The sequence below is a fragment of the Notamacropus eugenii genome, chromosome 5, assembly GCF_028372415.1.
Source record: "Notamacropus eugenii isolate mMacEug1 chromosome 5, mMacEug1.pri_v2, whole genome shotgun sequence".
Classification (NCBI taxonomy): domain Eukaryota; kingdom Metazoa; phylum Chordata; class Mammalia; order Diprotodontia; family Macropodidae; genus Notamacropus; species Notamacropus eugenii.
This window is the reverse complement of record NC_092876.1, coordinates 256,125,402-256,144,257: the sequence shown is the minus strand read 5'-3', so window position 1 is coordinate 256,144,257 and position 18,856 is coordinate 256,125,402. Positions and strand designations below refer to the sequence as shown.

Sequence of the window (18,856 nt, the reverse complement as noted above, 5' to 3'; positions counted from 1 at the left end):
TGGCTTTTTTTTTTTTTTTTGTAGATATGAGCTCTACAGGGATTCTGAGATAAAGGAATGATTCCCCTGAGAATCCCTGGTGCCTTTCTTTGCATTTTGGAAGACTTAGCTGGTCCTCAGGACTAGGCTACCTTAAATTTTTAAAAAATCACTAGACCAGTTTTTTATAACTTCTAGTGATAAAGTATTTTAAGAGTGAGAAAGATGATGAAGCTTACTGACAGTTCTATTAGTTTTCTTCTTAAAGAAATTAGAAACCATGGTAATAAAATATTAAAAAATAATATTTGATAAAGTATTTAGTATTAAAGAGCCAGCAAGATACGTGATCTGAAAAGTTAGCCAACAATAGAATAATATTACAATGATTTGGCACAGGCTTGTTACAGAACTGAGTGAGCAAGTAGTGAATTTTGTGATCAAATCAGAATGAAGGAAGTCTGATCTTTCTACACAGCCTGACAAAGAATGATAAGTCAACACAAGTTGCTTGAAGGGACAAAAAATTCTGAGAAAAAAGCCAAAATGTAGAAATAAAAATTGATTCTAAAAGTATATTGTACTCTGAAACTTTAATTTTCTGAAGAATTCATTTTTGGTATATCTTTAAACATCCTTTACAATGATATATAATCTTATATGTGTTAAACATTATATTTATGTAATGTTTTGGTATGTAGTAATCTAGAAAAAATGTTAGTAATACCTTATGTCACAGTAATGGGAATGGAATATGAACCCCTAAGAAGAAAAAAACTTATCTTTGGGATCTGGACCCCCAAAAAGGAAAAGCCCCTGGACATTCCCAAATGGCCCAGGTCCCTAGTGTTTGCTTGGGACACTGGGCCATTCCCAGTTAATAAACCTTTCATTGTGGCCCTCATTGTAGCATCTGGCCCCACCATAGACTGACTCCATCTAGACCCCTTCTACTTGGCCCAGGTTCCTGGCCTTAGCCTGGGGCACCCAACCATCTGGGTCCTTCTCTGTTTCCTCCCAGTCATCCCAGACTACTTGTCCAGAACTAGATCCTTCTCACAGTCTTTTTGTACATAAGGTTCATTTTGCCCCCCATTAAAATGCTCAGTTTCCTTAAGAGTCTGGCCAATGGCTGAGATTCGCTCTGGCTTATCAATACAATTGTCACAATAGGACAGATTCTTAAAATCTTGCCCACCCTGAACGGTGTTCTAATAAACCTAATCTCTGGCTGAAAGAAGGTCTGAATCGAGTTCATTTGAGGCAGAAACTGTGTCACTTGCCCTTGAATTTCTAGACCTCAACAACACTAGGCATTATTTTTATGACTTATGGACTTGGCTTTAGCCCTGTTCATATGAATAGGGAGCCCCCAAATATCTAGCCTGGGTAACCTCTGTATATGCAATAGCAAATTATTCAATATATACTCTCATATAAATCTTATACTTCAGTTCAGAACTTAAAAAAAAAATCTTTCTAATCCTTAGATGTGCCAAAATGACTTCCATCAGTTCTCTCTATCTCTGTGTATGTGTGTGTGTGTGTGTGAGTATCTGTGTTATCCATTGCTCAAAGGAGAATTCTGAACTTAGTCAAAAAGAATGATATTCAAATGCATTTTCAAGAGACCTAAGAACATTATTGTGCCTCCTTGTGATGATTTTGCCCATCACAAAATCCATGTATTTTTGAGACTTGAGCCATCAACAGCAATTTGACACTTGTCAAACCAGATCATTGATATTTCAGAACTGGAATTGAGCTTGTTATACTGTTGAATTCAAAGTTCACAGAAATACAAGCCATGCTCAGCTCTCTTCCCAGCTGGTATTGCCACACGCTTAGCAGTCTGAAATATAGCTCTGGAGAACCTTATGTATTAGCAGACTGAAAGCTAACTTGCTAGGGCAAAGGGTGAGTAGGTGAGCATTGCATAGTCATTGCAGACAATTATAATTCTGATTTATTGAGAAGGGTGTTGTGGTAACATGTTTTGGGTGGGATCGTGTCAGAATTCCTAATAATGTTTGGATAATCATGTTAAGTAGTACAGTGGTAGTTTTGTGTTGAGTTTAAAACTAGTCAGTTGCTAATCTTTTGTGGTTGTTGTTGTTAGAAAAGGAACATAAATAACCTAAATTAAACATTTGCATCTAAGAGAATAATCCTTGAGAATCACTGAATGTGAATCACTGGACTCATAATTAACTCAAGGTTGTAGTTTGGTTCAGTGGAAAGTGCCTCAGATTTAGTTAGGGAAATTGCATTAGAATTCCAGCTCTGCTATCTACCACTTGTGTGATTTTGGAAAAGTTGCTTAACCCTTCTTGGCCATGGGCTTCCTCATCTGTAAAATGAAGGGATTAGAATAGATGACGTCTAAGTTTCTTGCAGCCAGAAATCCAAGATATGATAGATTGTGTCTTTTGATAAATTGTGTGCTTAGCACTTTGCTGCATTTGTGAGGTACAGAAGAAATAACAGCTCTAAGACATCTTCCTTAAAAGGAGATGAAAATATGAGAAATTTCAAGGCTAAGGAAAAGAGCTATATATAAAAGGGTCTAGTTCGAGCTCGATAATCCCTAAAGGTGATGTTTTATGTGTTTTTATACCTCTAATGGTGCTGTCTTATGTATTTTTTAGGGGTAGATAACCCCCCAAAGTGGTATTTTATGTGTTTTTAAGGGTAGAAAACCCCTAAAGGTGGTGTTTTAAGGGCAGATAATCCCTATAGGTGGTATTTTTAGTTTTATGGGTCAGGAAAGACAGACTTTGTCCCGGAGGAGTCATCTGTTCACAAGAGACAGTGATGGCTGCTTTTCTCTTTTATTAGGGAAGGATTTGGACCTCGTTGTTGGTGGTAGTGGTAGGGTATGTGTGTATTGGCAGGGAAGAAGACATAGAATGGCAGATTTCTCTTGTTTTTTCAAATGGAGTACATAGCTACCATCTCCCTCTGTGTGAAGGGAAGGAAAATCTGACTATGTGCTAGGTCAGCTGCTGAGTTGTTTCATCATCAGGAACTAGGTTAAAAGTTGTCAAATATCCCTCCCTTCTGTGCTATTCATGCATAGAGAGCACAGGACAAAAATGACAGAAGATGGTTTGACTGGACCAAATTAGCTGTTGGATGTAAAGCATTAAAAAAAAAAATTAAAAACAGAAAGTACTGTTTTAAAAGCACATTCTCTGTGTGGGTTTTTGAGCCCTCCTCTCTGCCATAGCCACCCATTTCCCTCCAAGCCCTCCCCACATAATTAAATAAAGTAGTGGCAGCATGGACAGGCCTCTGTGAGAAGTCTTAAATATAAGGAAAGTTACATAAAAAAGACAAGCAAGGGAGCCCAGGGTGTGGCCTCCTGTGGGTGCTCCTATTTGCTGATCACTCGGGTTATGATTACTGACTGATAGGTTTTGTCTGCCACCTAGTGATTAACAACTGAATGTAAAAACTAGGACCAATTGAAGATGGAAGGAAAAATGAGTCTTAAGCAGGCAGAATACAACACAAGGGAGACATTCCCAAAGAAAACTTGGTCACAAAATTCAGCTCTCATGTCTAAGACAGCAATGCCAGCACAGCTGTGGTAATGATTCATCATGGTTTGGATTGACTAGTTGGGAGGATAAAATAATTGGATAACCATCAAAAAAGTTAACATTTTTGAGACTTCTCCCCCCAAAAAAGTTCATAAGGCCTACAAAATTTTAAACTGTCATGAAATTTTTACTCATCTATCCCGTGTTCACAGGTATTAATACACCTAAAAGAATAACACTAGCCTAAAGAACTATATTATAATATTATTGCTTACAAAGAATTTTTCATACTTTATACAGTTTTTTTCCTTGTCCAAGCATCTAGTAACCCAAACTTTTTTTTTTTAAGACTCTAGGCTTCAGAGACAGTGTTGATTTGTGTGGACAATATTGGGTTCAAAGAGGACAGTAATGATATTCACACTGAAGGGAATGTCAGAATAAAAATAAATCTATAAATATGCAGTGTCTGGCACATCATAATGTTTAATAAGTGCTAACTGATGGACTCTATATATTGCTTTCACAGTTTATTTACTTTAAAAAAAAAGGAATTGAAACTGTGATATCAATGGTGTCAGGGTACTCTCAAGGAACAACTTCCTTTACTAATAAAGATCAAAACCTTTTCTGCGAGGTGAAATGGACTTGCCCAGAGTCACACAGTCAACACAAGTCCCAAGCAGAGCTCAAACCCATGTCTTCCTGATTCCAAGGCCAGCTCTTAATCCATGCTAGGCTGTGAAAGCAGTTGTAAAAAGAAGTTGTAACCTCACCATAAGGGGCATGGATATGTGTGACAATCATGACCTGTTCTGGTCTTTCCAACCACAAATATGCATGGGTCTCCTTTTACTCATTTTTGAATGAATGTTTGTGAGTAGAAGTTCAATAGCATTTGTGCCATCTGCAATGTGAGGAGAGGGGGAAGGGAGAGAACAGGAAGAAGAAAAAGTTCTGGGGCCCAGAAGCAGCCTAAAATCTTTGCTGTTTAAGTGTGTTCCAAAAAACTTTCCATGTTATATTTACATATAAATGTTAAGTCTCAAGGCAAAAAGGACTTCAGTGACATTCAGAATGATTTCCAACATTATCATCTGAAAAAAAAAAAACCAGATGACTCTCTGAGTTATCCTCCAAAATCCTCCACAGAATATAGGAAAAAACAGAATTGAATATGGAGTCATATGACCTAGACTGGAAGCCTGGTTCTGCTACTTTCTACCTAAGTGATCATAGGAAAATGACTTTATTTTTCTGGTCTCTGTAACATAAGGTGGGTGGGCCTTAAAGGTCTATTCCAGGACTATAAAACTGTGGTTCTATGGCCTCCAAAGGTTTGCATGAGATAATATTACCTAGTATTTATGAGGTGCTTTAAGGTTTTCAAAGTGCTTTAGCTATGATGGCACATTCGAGCCTTACAACAAGCCTAGGAAGCAGGTAGTATTATCCCCATTTGACAGGTGAGGAAACTGAGTCTGGCATAAGTTGTGACTTACCCAGGGTCACAAAGCTTGTAAATATCTGAGGCAGGATTTAAACTAGTCTTCCTGATTCTAAATCTAGAAGCAAATGAGACAGAACAAGAGTAAGAGGAGAGAGGGAGAAAGAGAGAGAGAGAGACAGAGAGAGAGAGAGAGAGAGAGAGAGAGAGAGAGAGAGAGAGAGAGAGAGAGAGAGAGAGAGCAAGAGAGAGAGAGAGAAAGACAGAGAAAGGGAGAGGAACAGAGAGGCAGAAATAGACAAAGAGAGACAGAGAGACATGGAGAGAAAGTGGTAATTTTTCTTAGCTGACCCAGAAGTAATGACAGACAGGGACTTCTCCCCTTTAGATTTTGGCAGTTGGACTATGTCAACATCTTTTGGCCCTTGATTACATTTAATTTAATGCTTGTTTGCAATGATTGTGAGTTATTCTTTCTTTTCCCCTTCATTCTTTCTGATAGCTTCAAATTTGCAGTTCTTAACATCCTCAATACATTGCAAAGCCCTTTGAGGTAGGGATGTAAGAAATATTTTTCTATAGTTACTTTTCTTGAGTAGAACTTAGTACATTGCTAAACTTGATAGCACTTGTTGAACTGTGTCGAATTGAATACATTGTTAGACCTGTGGATCCAGAAACAAAACTTGGGCTGAGTGAAAATACACTACAGACTGTCCCAAAAGACCTGGGGCACTCTTCAGCTAGTGTTCCCGGACTTTTGGGACAACCTGTATTATAGTACAATTTGTATAAATGTTGTGAAATCTTATTCAAGGCATGAAGCTTGGTATTTGGAAATATTCAAATTTTTGACTTTTCTGAAAGCCATGGAATAAGATGGGGAACACTATCATGGGCATGCTCTTGTTTTGTCAGTTTTGCCAAAGAGTTCATGGGAAGGTATATGGCAAACCTCCCCAAAGGTGAAGTACAACAGGAAAAGTCACTATGGAATTGTACAGACCTAGGCTTTGAGTGATTTCAGTTTTTTTTCAAGCCCAGTCTTTATTTGGGATTCAACCTGGGGTGTCCTGGAGCCAGCTCATACTATCTCAAGAGAACCAGTGGTCAAACAAATATTGAGTGTGAACATTTCCACCTCTGAAATTGTCAAACACCACAAAGCAAGGTTTTATTTATTGTTTTGTTGATTGTTTAGACTTAAAGTGATGGAGAAAATGTTAATGATGGAAATTAAATTTCAAAGTATATCCTATATACATTTTTGGGGGGATATACATATATACACACTTGCCAGCACTCTTCTGGATGAAATATTGGTCATTTTCTTTTGCTGGAAGTTCTTTGTATGAAAAGTTGATTTGTGACTTGGCCTTATGCAGGTAAAAAGCCTATATAATAATAATTAATAATAACAATAATTATTGCTCTTATAGTGCTTTAAGGTTTGCAAAGCACTTTCCATTTATTATCTTATTTTGATCTATTTGATATTTCATTTGCAATGTTTGGAACAAACCTGGGCATACTGTTGAAGGGAGATAAAGGTCCTTTGATGATGAGGATCCATTTATTATTCTTCATCTGAAAAGCAGAAACTGCTATGATGGTGCCACACCCAGGAAACATTTTTCCATATGTTAAACATCTGGGAAGAATGGCTAAACATGTTAGAAAATTGCATAATATATCCAAGAGAGTGGAGAGAGAAATACCATTGTATAGTTTAAGAAACTAGATTTCAGTTATCATAGTGGAAAAATACACTATGCTTTTTCTAATGGTTTTACTTTCGACTGAAACTATTTTCTTGAACTTTCATTTAAAGGCATGTGTAAGTCACAATACATGACAAGCACACAAAGATGCAGAGTGAACAAACACATGTTTTTCCTTTTAGCTTTTTAAAAATCAATCCACAAGATTTGTGTTTATAAAAAAATAGTCATTGATTTGTATGTACCCATGTACATACAAAGCTTTTGTGCCCATGAAGGAAGTGTAAATTCTAATGTCAGCATGTTATTTTTCAACATGAAATTCTTAAAAATTTGAATTTTCATGTTAAAATTAAGAAAAATATTTAGCAGATATCATATAGCAATTTCTTATGTCATTTTGGACTTATTTTTCCTTCATGAAAATCTGATTTTGAAGTAAAGAAGATGAAATTATGCAAAAACAATGAGTCTTTTGTCTTAGAATGATTAAAAAGAAAACCTAGTTTCAGAAAATTTGCAGAAGGTCTTTGTCACAACTCAGGGTTAGATTTAGCTCTTCTTGACTGAATGTTTCCAAGTTCTCTTCCTATGCCTCTGTGGTGTGGAGGGAACTGTGTGATTTTAAATGCTCTGCCACTGGAGTGTCAACCTTGACAGATCCCATATAAATGCTTCCAGCATCAGTGGACAACAAATTCCCTTCTTTGAAGACTACCCCAGCTGAGGTTAGATAGGCTTCCACATCAGAGAGGTAGTCATCAGGTGATGATTTTTAGTCATAGTAACTCATCAAACTTTCTGTTATATTATAGAGACGATGTTAAGTCTTCTTTGGTAGAGAACATGCCCACATGGAAAAAATCATGAATTCTTGAAGTATTTAAGTCTGCTTAAGAAACATGTTTGAGCAGCTAGGTGGCACACTGGATAGAGCACCTGGTCTGAAATCAGGAAGATTCATCTTCCTGAGTTCAAATCTGGCTTCAGACACTTACTAGCTGGGTGACCCTGGGCAAGTCACTTAATCCTGTTTGCATCAGTTCCTCATCTACAAAATGAACTGAAGAAGGAAATAGCAAACTACTCTAGTGTCTTTGCCCCTAAATGGTGTCATGAAGAATTAGACACAACTGAAATGACTCATCAACAACAAAAACAAAAACACTTTGGCTAGGTCGTTGGCATTGTTTATATTTTTCTCTGTCTGATTTGGTCTATTACATCAGTCACTATGAAGTTTATGGAGTCACAGGTTGTAGTACAGAGAAAGTCACCATAAGATGAAAGAAAGTTTATGTTCCTTCCCTTGAGACCATCCGTATTGGCACTTCTTTGAACTATCATTTCACATTAATTTTTAGAACTCTGTGCTGGTTTTCTTCCCTGAATTGTTCTCTCCACCTTAAAATGGCTTTGTGTCCTTTAAAATTTACTTCAAAATTTTCATCTTTCATGAAGTCCTTCTCTTTTTGATCATTCTTTTTCTTTCTATCCCTCAGAAATTAGGATTTTTTTACTCTTAATATATTTTATTGATATTTTCTGTTTTTTAAAAACCACCTTCGTTTCCTAATTTCTTAACCCTATGTCTTTAAATCCTTTTTTCTTTTTCAAAAACAAACAAACAAACAAACACACCATATCATCTGGTATGTGCTTGGAGAATGCTGTTGACTGATGTTCCTCATAATTATCTCTCGACTTAGAAACTTCAAAGTATCAATAACATTCTCTATTTTTTTTTCTAGATGGATATGATGAAGAAATAGCCTGCACACAGAATGGTCAGATGTACTTGAACAGGGATATTTGGAAACCAGCTCCTTGTCAGATCTGTGTCTGTGATAATGGAGCCATTCTCTGTGACCAGATCCAGTGCCAAGAAGTATTAGATTGTGCAGATCCAGTTACTCCTTCTGGAGAGTGCTGTCCTGTCTGTCCAAATACAGCTGGTGGTAGCAACAATCCCAGTTTTGGTAAGAATGCTGGAAATTTGCTATTTTACAGAGGGCTCTTTAGCACAGTCTACCATTCGAAGTTACACAGATTCAGTACATTAGATGTGAACTTTGGACTTCATTGTATTTCCCTCTGAAGAAGGAGGAAAGGGAATGGTAGTAGCCCAAGACTGCTGAAAATTCTACCAAGAACTTACATGGAAAAATCTAACCAGTTTTAAAGAGGAGGTCCTACCCTGATGCTGTATCCTCCTGAAGAAGTAGCTGCTTGCTACCATAGTTGTGATGGAATAATTTGTAACATTGTAACTATAAGGGGTAACATTGTAACTATAGGGGGCATAGAGATTGTTTAGGAAGTATATTAGAGATATGGAATGGACCCAATAAGCTTTCCATAGCACCTTTGACTTATTTGCCTACTGTGCTATCTCTTGTTCCATCCCTAGGATATAAATGGTAGAGAAAATTTTTTTGTATAAATATTAAAGTCCCATATGTTGCACTAAGAAATATTTCAAACTTTTTAGACATTCAGGTAATTACAGAAGTGAGGAAGATATATTATTTAAGATGACATAGGAGTAGATTTAGAAGCAGAAATGTGGTACATGAAAATGCCTATGTACATTAGAAAATAACTTTAAGTATGTGTATCAGGTACTGTACATGTGATAACTTAGAGACAAGAGTGTACCTGCAAATGAGAGTATATATGCCTGTGTTTTTATATATTCTTTGTAATAAAATGAGATTAAAAGTGTGAGGTGTAGAATTTAGAAATAAAAAAATGCCCCCAGAGAGTTTGAAATATTTGAAGAGCTGGTATGTGGGAAGTTGATTAGACTTATTCTGCTTGGTCTCAGAAGGCAGAGCCAATTCCATTTGATGAAAGTTATAAAGTCTTAGAATTTAGCTTAATATAAAAACTTTCTAATAATGTAAGAAATTGAATAGATTGCTTCAGTAGTGAGTTCCCATTGTAGACTAAGCAGGGTCTATATAGCTACCCATCAGGGAGATTGTAAAAAGGATTTGGTAGGAAGGCTCTGGTAGGAAGGAGATTAGAAAAAATAGATGAATCCTGAGGTCAGCTTTGGCTCTAAATCCTTGATCCCATCCAATTCTAAGACTACATGATTCTGTGAAAAGTATTTCATATAATGATAGACCTTATAAATTTGTAATAATAAATTTATGTAAGCTTTACTGAGCTTTTGACAAAAGAGAAAATTCTAAACATTATGTACATGAATTATTAATGAACAGTTCATATGCCTAAGTTTTATTTCTAATTCCATAACTTTAGTGAAGGCCACATAAGTAACTTAATAACATTGGATTTTTCAAAAGTATTGATACTTTACCTTATTCTGAAATTTTTATCTAGTCATAACCATTGTTTTATAATTCATTTCTTGATTTTATTGAATTTTTGCCCATAATCTTAAACTGTTGCATAGTTGACACACATTTAAGAAAACTATTTGGGAGTATGATGTTTGTAAGTATTCAACTAGAATTTTCAATAATAATAAATCCATGATTTTCTTTTTATAGGTAGAGGAAGAAAGGTAAGTTCATGTTTCTTTTGTTTGCATTTTGTTCATCCTAGTCTGTACTATGCTTACCTAAGGGATTTTTTATGAAGTACTATGCAAATATAAGTTCTTAGAATTATTATAATTATTCTTCTTCCTATTTAGTTAGTGCCCCATCTAGCCAGACAGGATTATTATTCCACTACAAGCATCAGGGAAATTTATCTCCACTTAAGTATTTATTGAGTTCCTCTGATGTACCTAGCACAGGTTAGGTTGTTACTGTCAGTGATTGATAAAGCTTGATTATTACCTTTAAACTAAAAATGTAAAAAAAATCACCTGTGTTTTCACCTTGCTTAGGAAAGGAAAGCATCACTTGAATAAATCACCAAAGAACAATGATTAATGATTCAGACTTTATTGAATGATACAGCTTATTTGATGCAGGTACTTGAAATTGATTTATATTCCAACCAGAATTTGCTGTTGAAGCTTGAACCATGATCCTGTTTCAAGTGGAAGGAAGAGAATCCTACCATGAGATTTACCTTGTTTCTATACTCTGGTATCCCAAGTACATCAATCTATCAGTATAGAGCAGAGTCAAATTTATAAAAATAAGAGCCATTTACCAATTGATATATGATCAAAGGTTATAATAGACAGTTTTCAGAAGAAATCAAAGCTGGCTATAAGTCATATAAAAGTTCTCTAACTCATTATTGATTAGAGAAAGGCAAGTTAAAATAACTCTGAGGTACCACCTCATACCTATCAGAATGATAAATGCTGGAGGGGATGAGGGAAAAATAGGTACATGAATGAAAGTGCTCTGATAGAGTGAACTGGTTCAACCATTCTGTAAAATAATTTGGAACTGTGCCCAAAGGGCTATAAAACTATGCATATAAAACTGTATAGGCCCAGCACTCCACCACCTAGCTCTCCAGAAATGATGATCAACCATGGAAGACTTGGCTATTGTGATCAATACAATAATCTAAGACAATTCCAAAATACCCACGATAAAAAAAAAGAATGAATTGATTAACTCTGAGTATGAATTGAATTACTTTCTTAATTTTTCTTGCTTTGTCCCTAATCCATTCTTCCTTATTAAACTTTGTCCCTTTTGTGGAACCATTAAAAAAATCATCAGACATTGTGACTTATATCTCCTGTTCAGTTTGAATTAGTAACATTTGCAGATTTTATGAGTATGTTCTCCATTGCTTTATTCAGTTCATCATTATAGATATTGATCAGAATAGATTCCAGAATTGGCCTATTTACTCCTCTCCTCTTCCACACTCCCTCTACTCTCCACTCTGTCCTTTCTCCTTTATAAACCCCATTCTCTTACACAGAAACCTCAATCCTGCTTTGTTTGCCACTATTTAAACAAAGCAATTTAGTTTTGATTTTATATACTCAGCCTATGAGATTAAAATGTGTAAATACAATGATTAACTGAAAGCAATATCATGTATATCTATCATATCTACCATTAAAGAAAATTAAATTATTTTGGAATGATTTAACTTTCAAAAACCCACGCTATTCCCTTACCACCCCCATACTCTTATGCTATTAGAGTGTGTTACTAATTGATTGATGGCTTGTTCTAGCTTCATCTCAGGTACTGAAGTTAAATTCACTGATCTGAAATCACCAGGGCCTTCCATTTTCTTTTTAAAAAGATGCTATATTATTTCCCCATATATGTATATATATATATACACACATACATATATATATATAAAATATATATATATAGTTAATAGCAGCACTGTAGCAACATCTGTCACTTTCTTAAGTAGCTTGAGTGAATTTCATCAAATATTAATGATTAAATTGTCATTTTTTTCTGAAATTTTTTAACCTTTAGCAATATCTTTCCCTATTGTAAAATGGCTTTCCATGCCTTTCATTGAATTGCAGATGTCTTTATTTGGTCTTAAGCTTCTCAAGGGAAAGGGCTATATAATTTCTTTTTTCATCTCTAGCACTTGGGACAGTGTCTTAAGTATAAGAACCACTTAATAGCTATTGAATTGAAATGAATTACCGTTTGTTCCTGCTAAAGTAAACAATTTCCTGTATGTTCATCTTTGTTAAAATAGGTATTAAGAAGGAATTGAAAGACTTTGCCTCTTAATGATCCTTTTTTACTGGCTGCCCATTGGCATTTGCTAGAGGAGTGAAGAGATCATTGCCTTATGTACAGTTAGCTACACACAAAATGTTATAACCCTTTTCCCCGCAATTTCCATGTGGGATTTTCTTATATTTAGCTATCATGTAGTAGTAAAAACACCATTTGATAAAGCTGCTTGTTAATGATAATTTAAATACTTTTCTTCCCTATAGGGACAAAAAGGAGAACCTGGATTAGTACCAGTTGTAAGTATTTATCCTTTTCCTCTATGTAGTTGTTTATAAAATTAAACATTTGTTTTTTGAAAGAAAATTATGTGAAAATTAATTCTTGAGTTGAGAAATACTGATCCAACTTCATGTATGCAGTTCAAAAACTTGAACATAACTATTTTTGAGTTTAGTAATGGTAGCACTTGAATTTAAAACAGTAAGTTTGTGAATTTTTATTCAACTTTACCAAAGGACAAAAATATGGGATTTGAAAAATTAATTTTACTCCATAGTTGTGTAGTGCAGGTTGAGTGGCCTATAGGAATGATGCTGTGATGATAACTACCATCCAGAGAGAAAAGTGAAAAAATGTTTTATTAATTCAAATAAACAGAAATGAAAATATCAGTGATGCTGATAAAATTCTCATAGAATATATTTAGATTTATAGGTAATTGAAAATCTGATGGCATTTCCCTCTGATGGAGAGAGACTTGTTTATGACACATGAAGCAGGGATGATAAATTAGACATTTATTGCTCAGATGCTCTTTCTAATACTCACGTTAAATGAGCAAATGAGTTCTTACCATTGTCTGGAGATGTTGATATAATGTTTATTGTGAGTCATGAAATGCTAGAAGTTCAAATAATATTTCATATTAGGCTAATCTTTGAATTCATGTTTATTTTTTGATAGTGTGATTTAGACAAAAATAATAGAAATACATAAAATTTTTCTTAAATCGTAGTCTATTGAGAAGGTGTCTGGTCTAGCCCATATTCATTTTCTCAAATGTACATTACTTTTATCAGTCTTTCACTGATGATTTTATTTGTTTTATTTGTTTAGGTAACCGGAATCCGAGGTCGCCCAGGACCAGCAGTAAGTACTTCAGTAATTTTATATTTTTTGAGAATATTGTGACTGAAAGAATATTATATTAAAGAGAATACGATAAAATCCAAAGCATTGGACTGGATGCAAAGCATTCAAAATCTAAAGCAAAATAAAAACAAAAAAAATCCAAAACTGAGTTGACCTGACTATTTCTCAAAAAGTATTTTTGAGAAGAAATTTCATCAAGAATAAATAAAATAAAGGGTCATTTTGTAATAATTCATATGTTGAAGAACCAAGCTGTGTCAATTACAGTTCATTTGCACATATTAAAGATAGTAGGATGAAAATTCTATTTCAAAGTAAAATTATAATATCTACTAGTAATTTTTGTATTTAAAGTGCATTTGCACAGATAGGAAATATTGTAGCAAACTGATTTTAAAAGGTTAAAAAATTCTTACATCAACTGACACAATTGACATGCCTGATCGTTTGATTGTTAACAATCCTGTTCTGGTAGTGGAATTGTAGTGAATAATTAAAGGACAAAATTTTAAAATACAGTATTGTATTCTGGTGTTACTGGTTGAGATTACTAATTGGTTCATGATCTGTAGTAGCTTTAGGGAAGAAAGGAATCTAAGAATAACACATTTTTGTTAAGCATGGCAAGATTGTTTTGAATTTAGCTTGAAGTCATCATCTGTTTCCCATAGTTGCCAAGATTTAAAACACATGCACACACACACACACACACACACACACACACACACACACACACACCACACCATATCATACCACACCAAAACAAAGCATGACAGAGAAACCAAGTAAATTAGCTTTAGTAAATTATGAATCTAGCATGTCCTAATCCATTTATTCTATAACCTTTGTTTCAACTAGTACTGGATTTTGAATTTAATGAGTTCATGATCTGGTTTATTGTGAAACTTTCTGTCTCCTCAAGTGGTTCCAAACTTCAATTAAAGTGTGTATTTCATAGAAAAAGTTAAAGATGGAAGAAATTTTTTTTCAAAAATCAAAATTTCCATGAATTTTGTTGCTTTCTATAAAAGTCATATACCTGTTCTATTTAGGGGAACCTGAAAACTTTGAACACCCTCTACTAAAATCCTTTTCTGAAATCTCATTCTGGCATGGAGGTGCTCTTGGGTTCTCAATGAATATTCCAGCTGAACTCTAGCTTGGGATGGTCCTGCTTGGATGTATAGGTTCCATGGTTTAATGTCTATGCCTGAGGAGCAGCCTAAGTATTCTTGCAAATGCTCATGAGCAGGTAGTTTCATTCTGCAGTGCGAGATTGGGGGAGAAATTCATGGAATTATCTATTAAGCTATGAGGTAGAGGGAATATCCACATGAATGAAGTCATGGATCCTGAACTACTTTTGAATAAAAAACTATAGCTGTTATAGTCTGGAAAATGAAGTGGGTATTCCATCCACAAGTAAGTGATAAAGTATGATGAGCTACTTAAAGAACTTTTAGAAATATGTGCTTAAATCAGTTATATGGCTTCCTCACTTGGCTAAATACATCTGTCAATTTCCCATTGCTTTCTTTGGAATTTGAACAACTCTGCTTTGGTGTGTGTCAGGTAGACAGCAGACAGCAACTGAGTTTGCACTTTTCATTTTCTCTAGTTTTTGAGGTTTAAATCTTAAGTTGCATGCTCCAAATTTAACAATTATACAATATGTTCATCTGTTGGGGTGTTTTTATTTATTTTATCATTACATGCACAGTAACAGATTGGTTCTGAGAATTTTTTCATTGGTAAATTTTAATTATCACAATAGTGATTTTCTTTTGTCAATTTAATCAACATGGCCCATGATAGAATTTGCTGATACTTTAAAGTCTTTGCCAGTAACATTGCTGTATGAACAGATCATGTTAATAGACTGGGGAAAATAGATGTAGAATGTTCTTCAGAAATGATGAGCTGTCATCACATGTACATAGTTCTATTTTGTATATTTTGCAAATTAAATTAAAAATGCTTTCTTTTTTACTTTTTTCTTTCCTTTTTATTACATTGATGTATAAAATGTGTTTACCTTCATAAGGCACATAATTTTCTTTATGTTGTCATTAGGGACCTCCAGGATCTCAAGGACCAAGAGGAGAACGAGGGCCTAAAGGAAGACCAGTAAGTTACTGAAGACTTTGCCCTCTTAGAAATATCTCTATGGCAGGCAAACCTGAAATACTTTCAGTGGTTCTGAGTAAGGTATTTGTTTTCAGTCCTCTGTCCAAATCTATGAAGTATTTCAAGTTACTCTTCATTTGAAGAGATTATGCAGACATAGTCCTGCCTTAAATTTCAATAATTTATTTAGTGTTTATCTGTTATGGTCATTTAAAGTCTCAGTCCCTCAGACACCTCACTGATTCTCTCCTTTTTAGAAAGTTACTGATCTATGTTGGCAAAAGGAGTTTCCCCACCAAGAGTTCCCACAGTAATAAAATCACACATGCAACCCCCTTTCCTTTGCATAAAAATGGCATTTATAAGATATACTGGATCCTTGCTATATCCTTGAGAGCCATTTCAAAATAACAAAGAACATGAGAAGAGAAACTATTAATACATCGAACTGCTTTCAGATGTAACAATTCACTAGAAGTGGGTATTGCCAAGATTATGTTATAATGCTGGCCCACACAGGTGATATTTCTATTCTATAGGATTAACTGCAACGTGAAAGCAAAAGAGAAAAAAAGGTTAGATTATTTAAATTCTTCAAGTATAGTTATAGACTAAAGTTTGTATTTTCCACAGTAATCCTGACTGTTGAGTAGGTCAAAAACTATGATGCTATTAAAGAGAGGGTTTTTTCCCTTTTTCAAAAGTTCTTGCATGACAAAAATGAAGGCTTGAAGGGAAAATGATCCACTGTCCGCCCTTGATTTGAAGTCAGACAATAAATGCAGTGAAGATCAAACAGTTTGCTAACTGTTGTCCCAGCTGATATTCAGCATCAATCCTCCTGAGTTCTTAGAGAGTCTGATTCCTTTCATTTTTTTCTTCACTACAAACAACCAGACTTTTCATATTCTCATGATATACCCTCTATAGATTAATTTGTAGAATGTTCTGATGAGTGATAACATCATTTATCCGTGACTCAGCAGAATGCGTTTAAAGTTTTATATCTTCTCTAGTTTGTGTCTATATTAGAGAACTGTCTGCAACTGTACTGATTTTTGACCCCCACACATGTGTGGGCTGGGGAAAAATGAGCTAAGGAAAGGAATGAATCATGGGAAGACATTTCCGAGACGTTAATAAAACTCATTCCATCTCTTCTTCTTCCCAAGAGTGTCTCACCACAGACAGCAGACTGATAGCTTTCTAGGTCACTATTTTGACTCATTATCTATCACCAATATGGAATTTCTCACTACCACCCAACTCAGTACGCTGAGTGTCCATCCACCTACCCTGCTCCAGAGACCAATGTGATAGGTTTACCTGCAGCTACTAAACTAAATCTCGAAAAGTGAAGACTGTTGCCATAAGCACTATCTCTGGTTGTCTCTGCCTAGTTCAAGAACTGAGGCCTTAGAGATTGAATTTTTATATATAATGTCCAACAAAAGTCTGCCTTCCTTTCTTATTAGGGCCTCTACTCATCAGTAATGATTCCAGAAAAAAAATCACCTTACACACTATAATCTTTTCTTTTTTTCCCTTTCCCCTTTATCAAGGCCTTTCCACTCTGTCTCCTGTACCTCCCTCCCCAGGCCCCATCTCCCCTTCACACACATCCAAGTACTCTTATACTATTCCAGGTTTCTCCTCTTAATGAGTAATAATGATCTGATAAACCACTTTCCAGTAAGCGATTTAATGTGGTCCTTCTAGAAATATTTTTCGCATTTTATAAAAGAATAGATGGGATAGTCAAATGATTAGCCTAAAAGAATGAATTGATAATAGAGAAATTTTAAACGTAGTATCTGAAAGAATGAGATATATTTTGTTCAAGGGTAGAAATGTAGGTAGAAGAAGCATTTATTAAGTGCTTCCTATGTACTAGGTACTGCTCTAAGGGCTAGCATTATAATCACAATCAAGTAAAAATAGTTCCTGCTTCGAAAATGCTTATATCCTAATGGAGGAAGGCAGAATATAAAGGGAGAGCTAGAAAGAGAAGGGGAGGACTTGCTTGGTGTTATGCTGTGGAGATGACTGAGAAGTAGCATGGTGGCCTCATTCTAGACAAGATAAGATGAGAACTCCCCCATCAGAGCCTGGCTTCTCAGGATCAGCATCCAAGTTTCTGGTGGGAGAATGATAAGTATAATGATGGCAGCTAGCATTTAAGGTTTTCAAAACACTTTGAACATATTTCATTTTGTACTCACAAGCATTCAGAGAAGGTTGTACTGTTGTCCCCATTTTATAGATGAGGTGACTGATGCATATAAAAGTTAAGTACCTTGTCCAGAACTCAGATTTTCCCATCTCCCAGTCCTGTGTTCTATACACCATGCCATCTAGCTACATGATAGCAACATGGGCACAGACAACATGGTATGGAGATGGGAAAAGAGACCTGCTTAGTAACCTTCCATTCACACCATATATATATCTGTACGCTTTGTCCTTGAACATCTCCCCTTAGTTATGATGTTCCTGGGAGGTTCCTTTTGAATCTTTCCCTCACTGGCCAACAGCTTTACTTTTGAGAGAGGAAACAACGGGGCTGGTATCGATCCTATTCTTGGGCTGAGGCTAGAGAGTAACAACAGCACGCAGAACTACAGATGTTCCTAGGCACCTTTGCTCAATGAAGCAAAGCAATGATTCTCAAACTTTGTGGTCCAAGAACTGCTTTGTAGTCTTAAGAATTTTTGAGGGCCACCCAAAGAGCTTTTGTTTATGGGGGTCACATCTACCAATAATTGTCATATTAGAAATTAAAGCGCCTTATTTTATATAAGTAATTTTGACCTCACAGATACCCCCTGAAAGGGTCGTAGGGATTTTCAGTTGTCCCTGGAGCCCACTTTGAGAACTGTTGGTCTAAAATATCTTATACCAGGCTACCCATATTTTTCTGCCCTATTGTTCTGCCACTAGATACAAATGCTTTTCAGTTCCTGCTTTTCCTTTAGATCCCCATAGACTCTGCTGTTCTCAGGGACCAGGATGGGTAAGAGTCTCCTTAAGTAGAATATGCTCATGTTCTTTCTGGAGAAGATGGTTTTCATGTGATTAGGAAGCATGCGTTTATATGGAGTAGGATTTTGTAACTGTAAGGCTTCAGCTGACTCTCCATAGGTATGTCCAACAGTACCAGAATCTTCTTGGGGTCCAAATTTGAGTGGAATTTGCAAGGAGATTGGTTGGTGGAGGGAGGAGGAGGCAGTTCCCCTGGGTTTCCTGGTCATAACCCATAAGTTCCTCCACTTC

General features: G+C 35.5%; 1 protein-coding gene across 2 annotated transcripts in view; it reads left to right on the top strand.

The window, feature by feature from the left end:
- COL5A2 (collagen type V alpha 2 chain) overlaps positions 1 to 18,856 on the top strand; it is a 194,778-nt gene that overhangs the window by 92,280 nt on the left and 83,642 nt on the right. The window contains exons 2-6 of one of the 2 annotated variants that reach the window (XM_072612632.1): positions 8,444 to 8,671; positions 10,214 to 10,227; positions 12,568 to 12,600; positions 13,421 to 13,453; positions 15,530 to 15,583. In XM_072612632.1, coding sequence (XP_072468733.1) covers positions 8,444 to 8,671; positions 10,214 to 10,227; positions 12,568 to 12,600; positions 13,421 to 13,453; positions 15,530 to 15,583 — 362 coding nt within the window. Of the gene's footprint in view, positions 1 to 8,443; positions 8,672 to 10,213; positions 10,228 to 10,550; positions 10,645 to 12,567; positions 12,601 to 13,420; positions 13,454 to 15,529; positions 15,584 to 18,856 lie in introns of those variants that run through there. The other variant, XM_072612633.1, reaches the window with a different exon arrangement.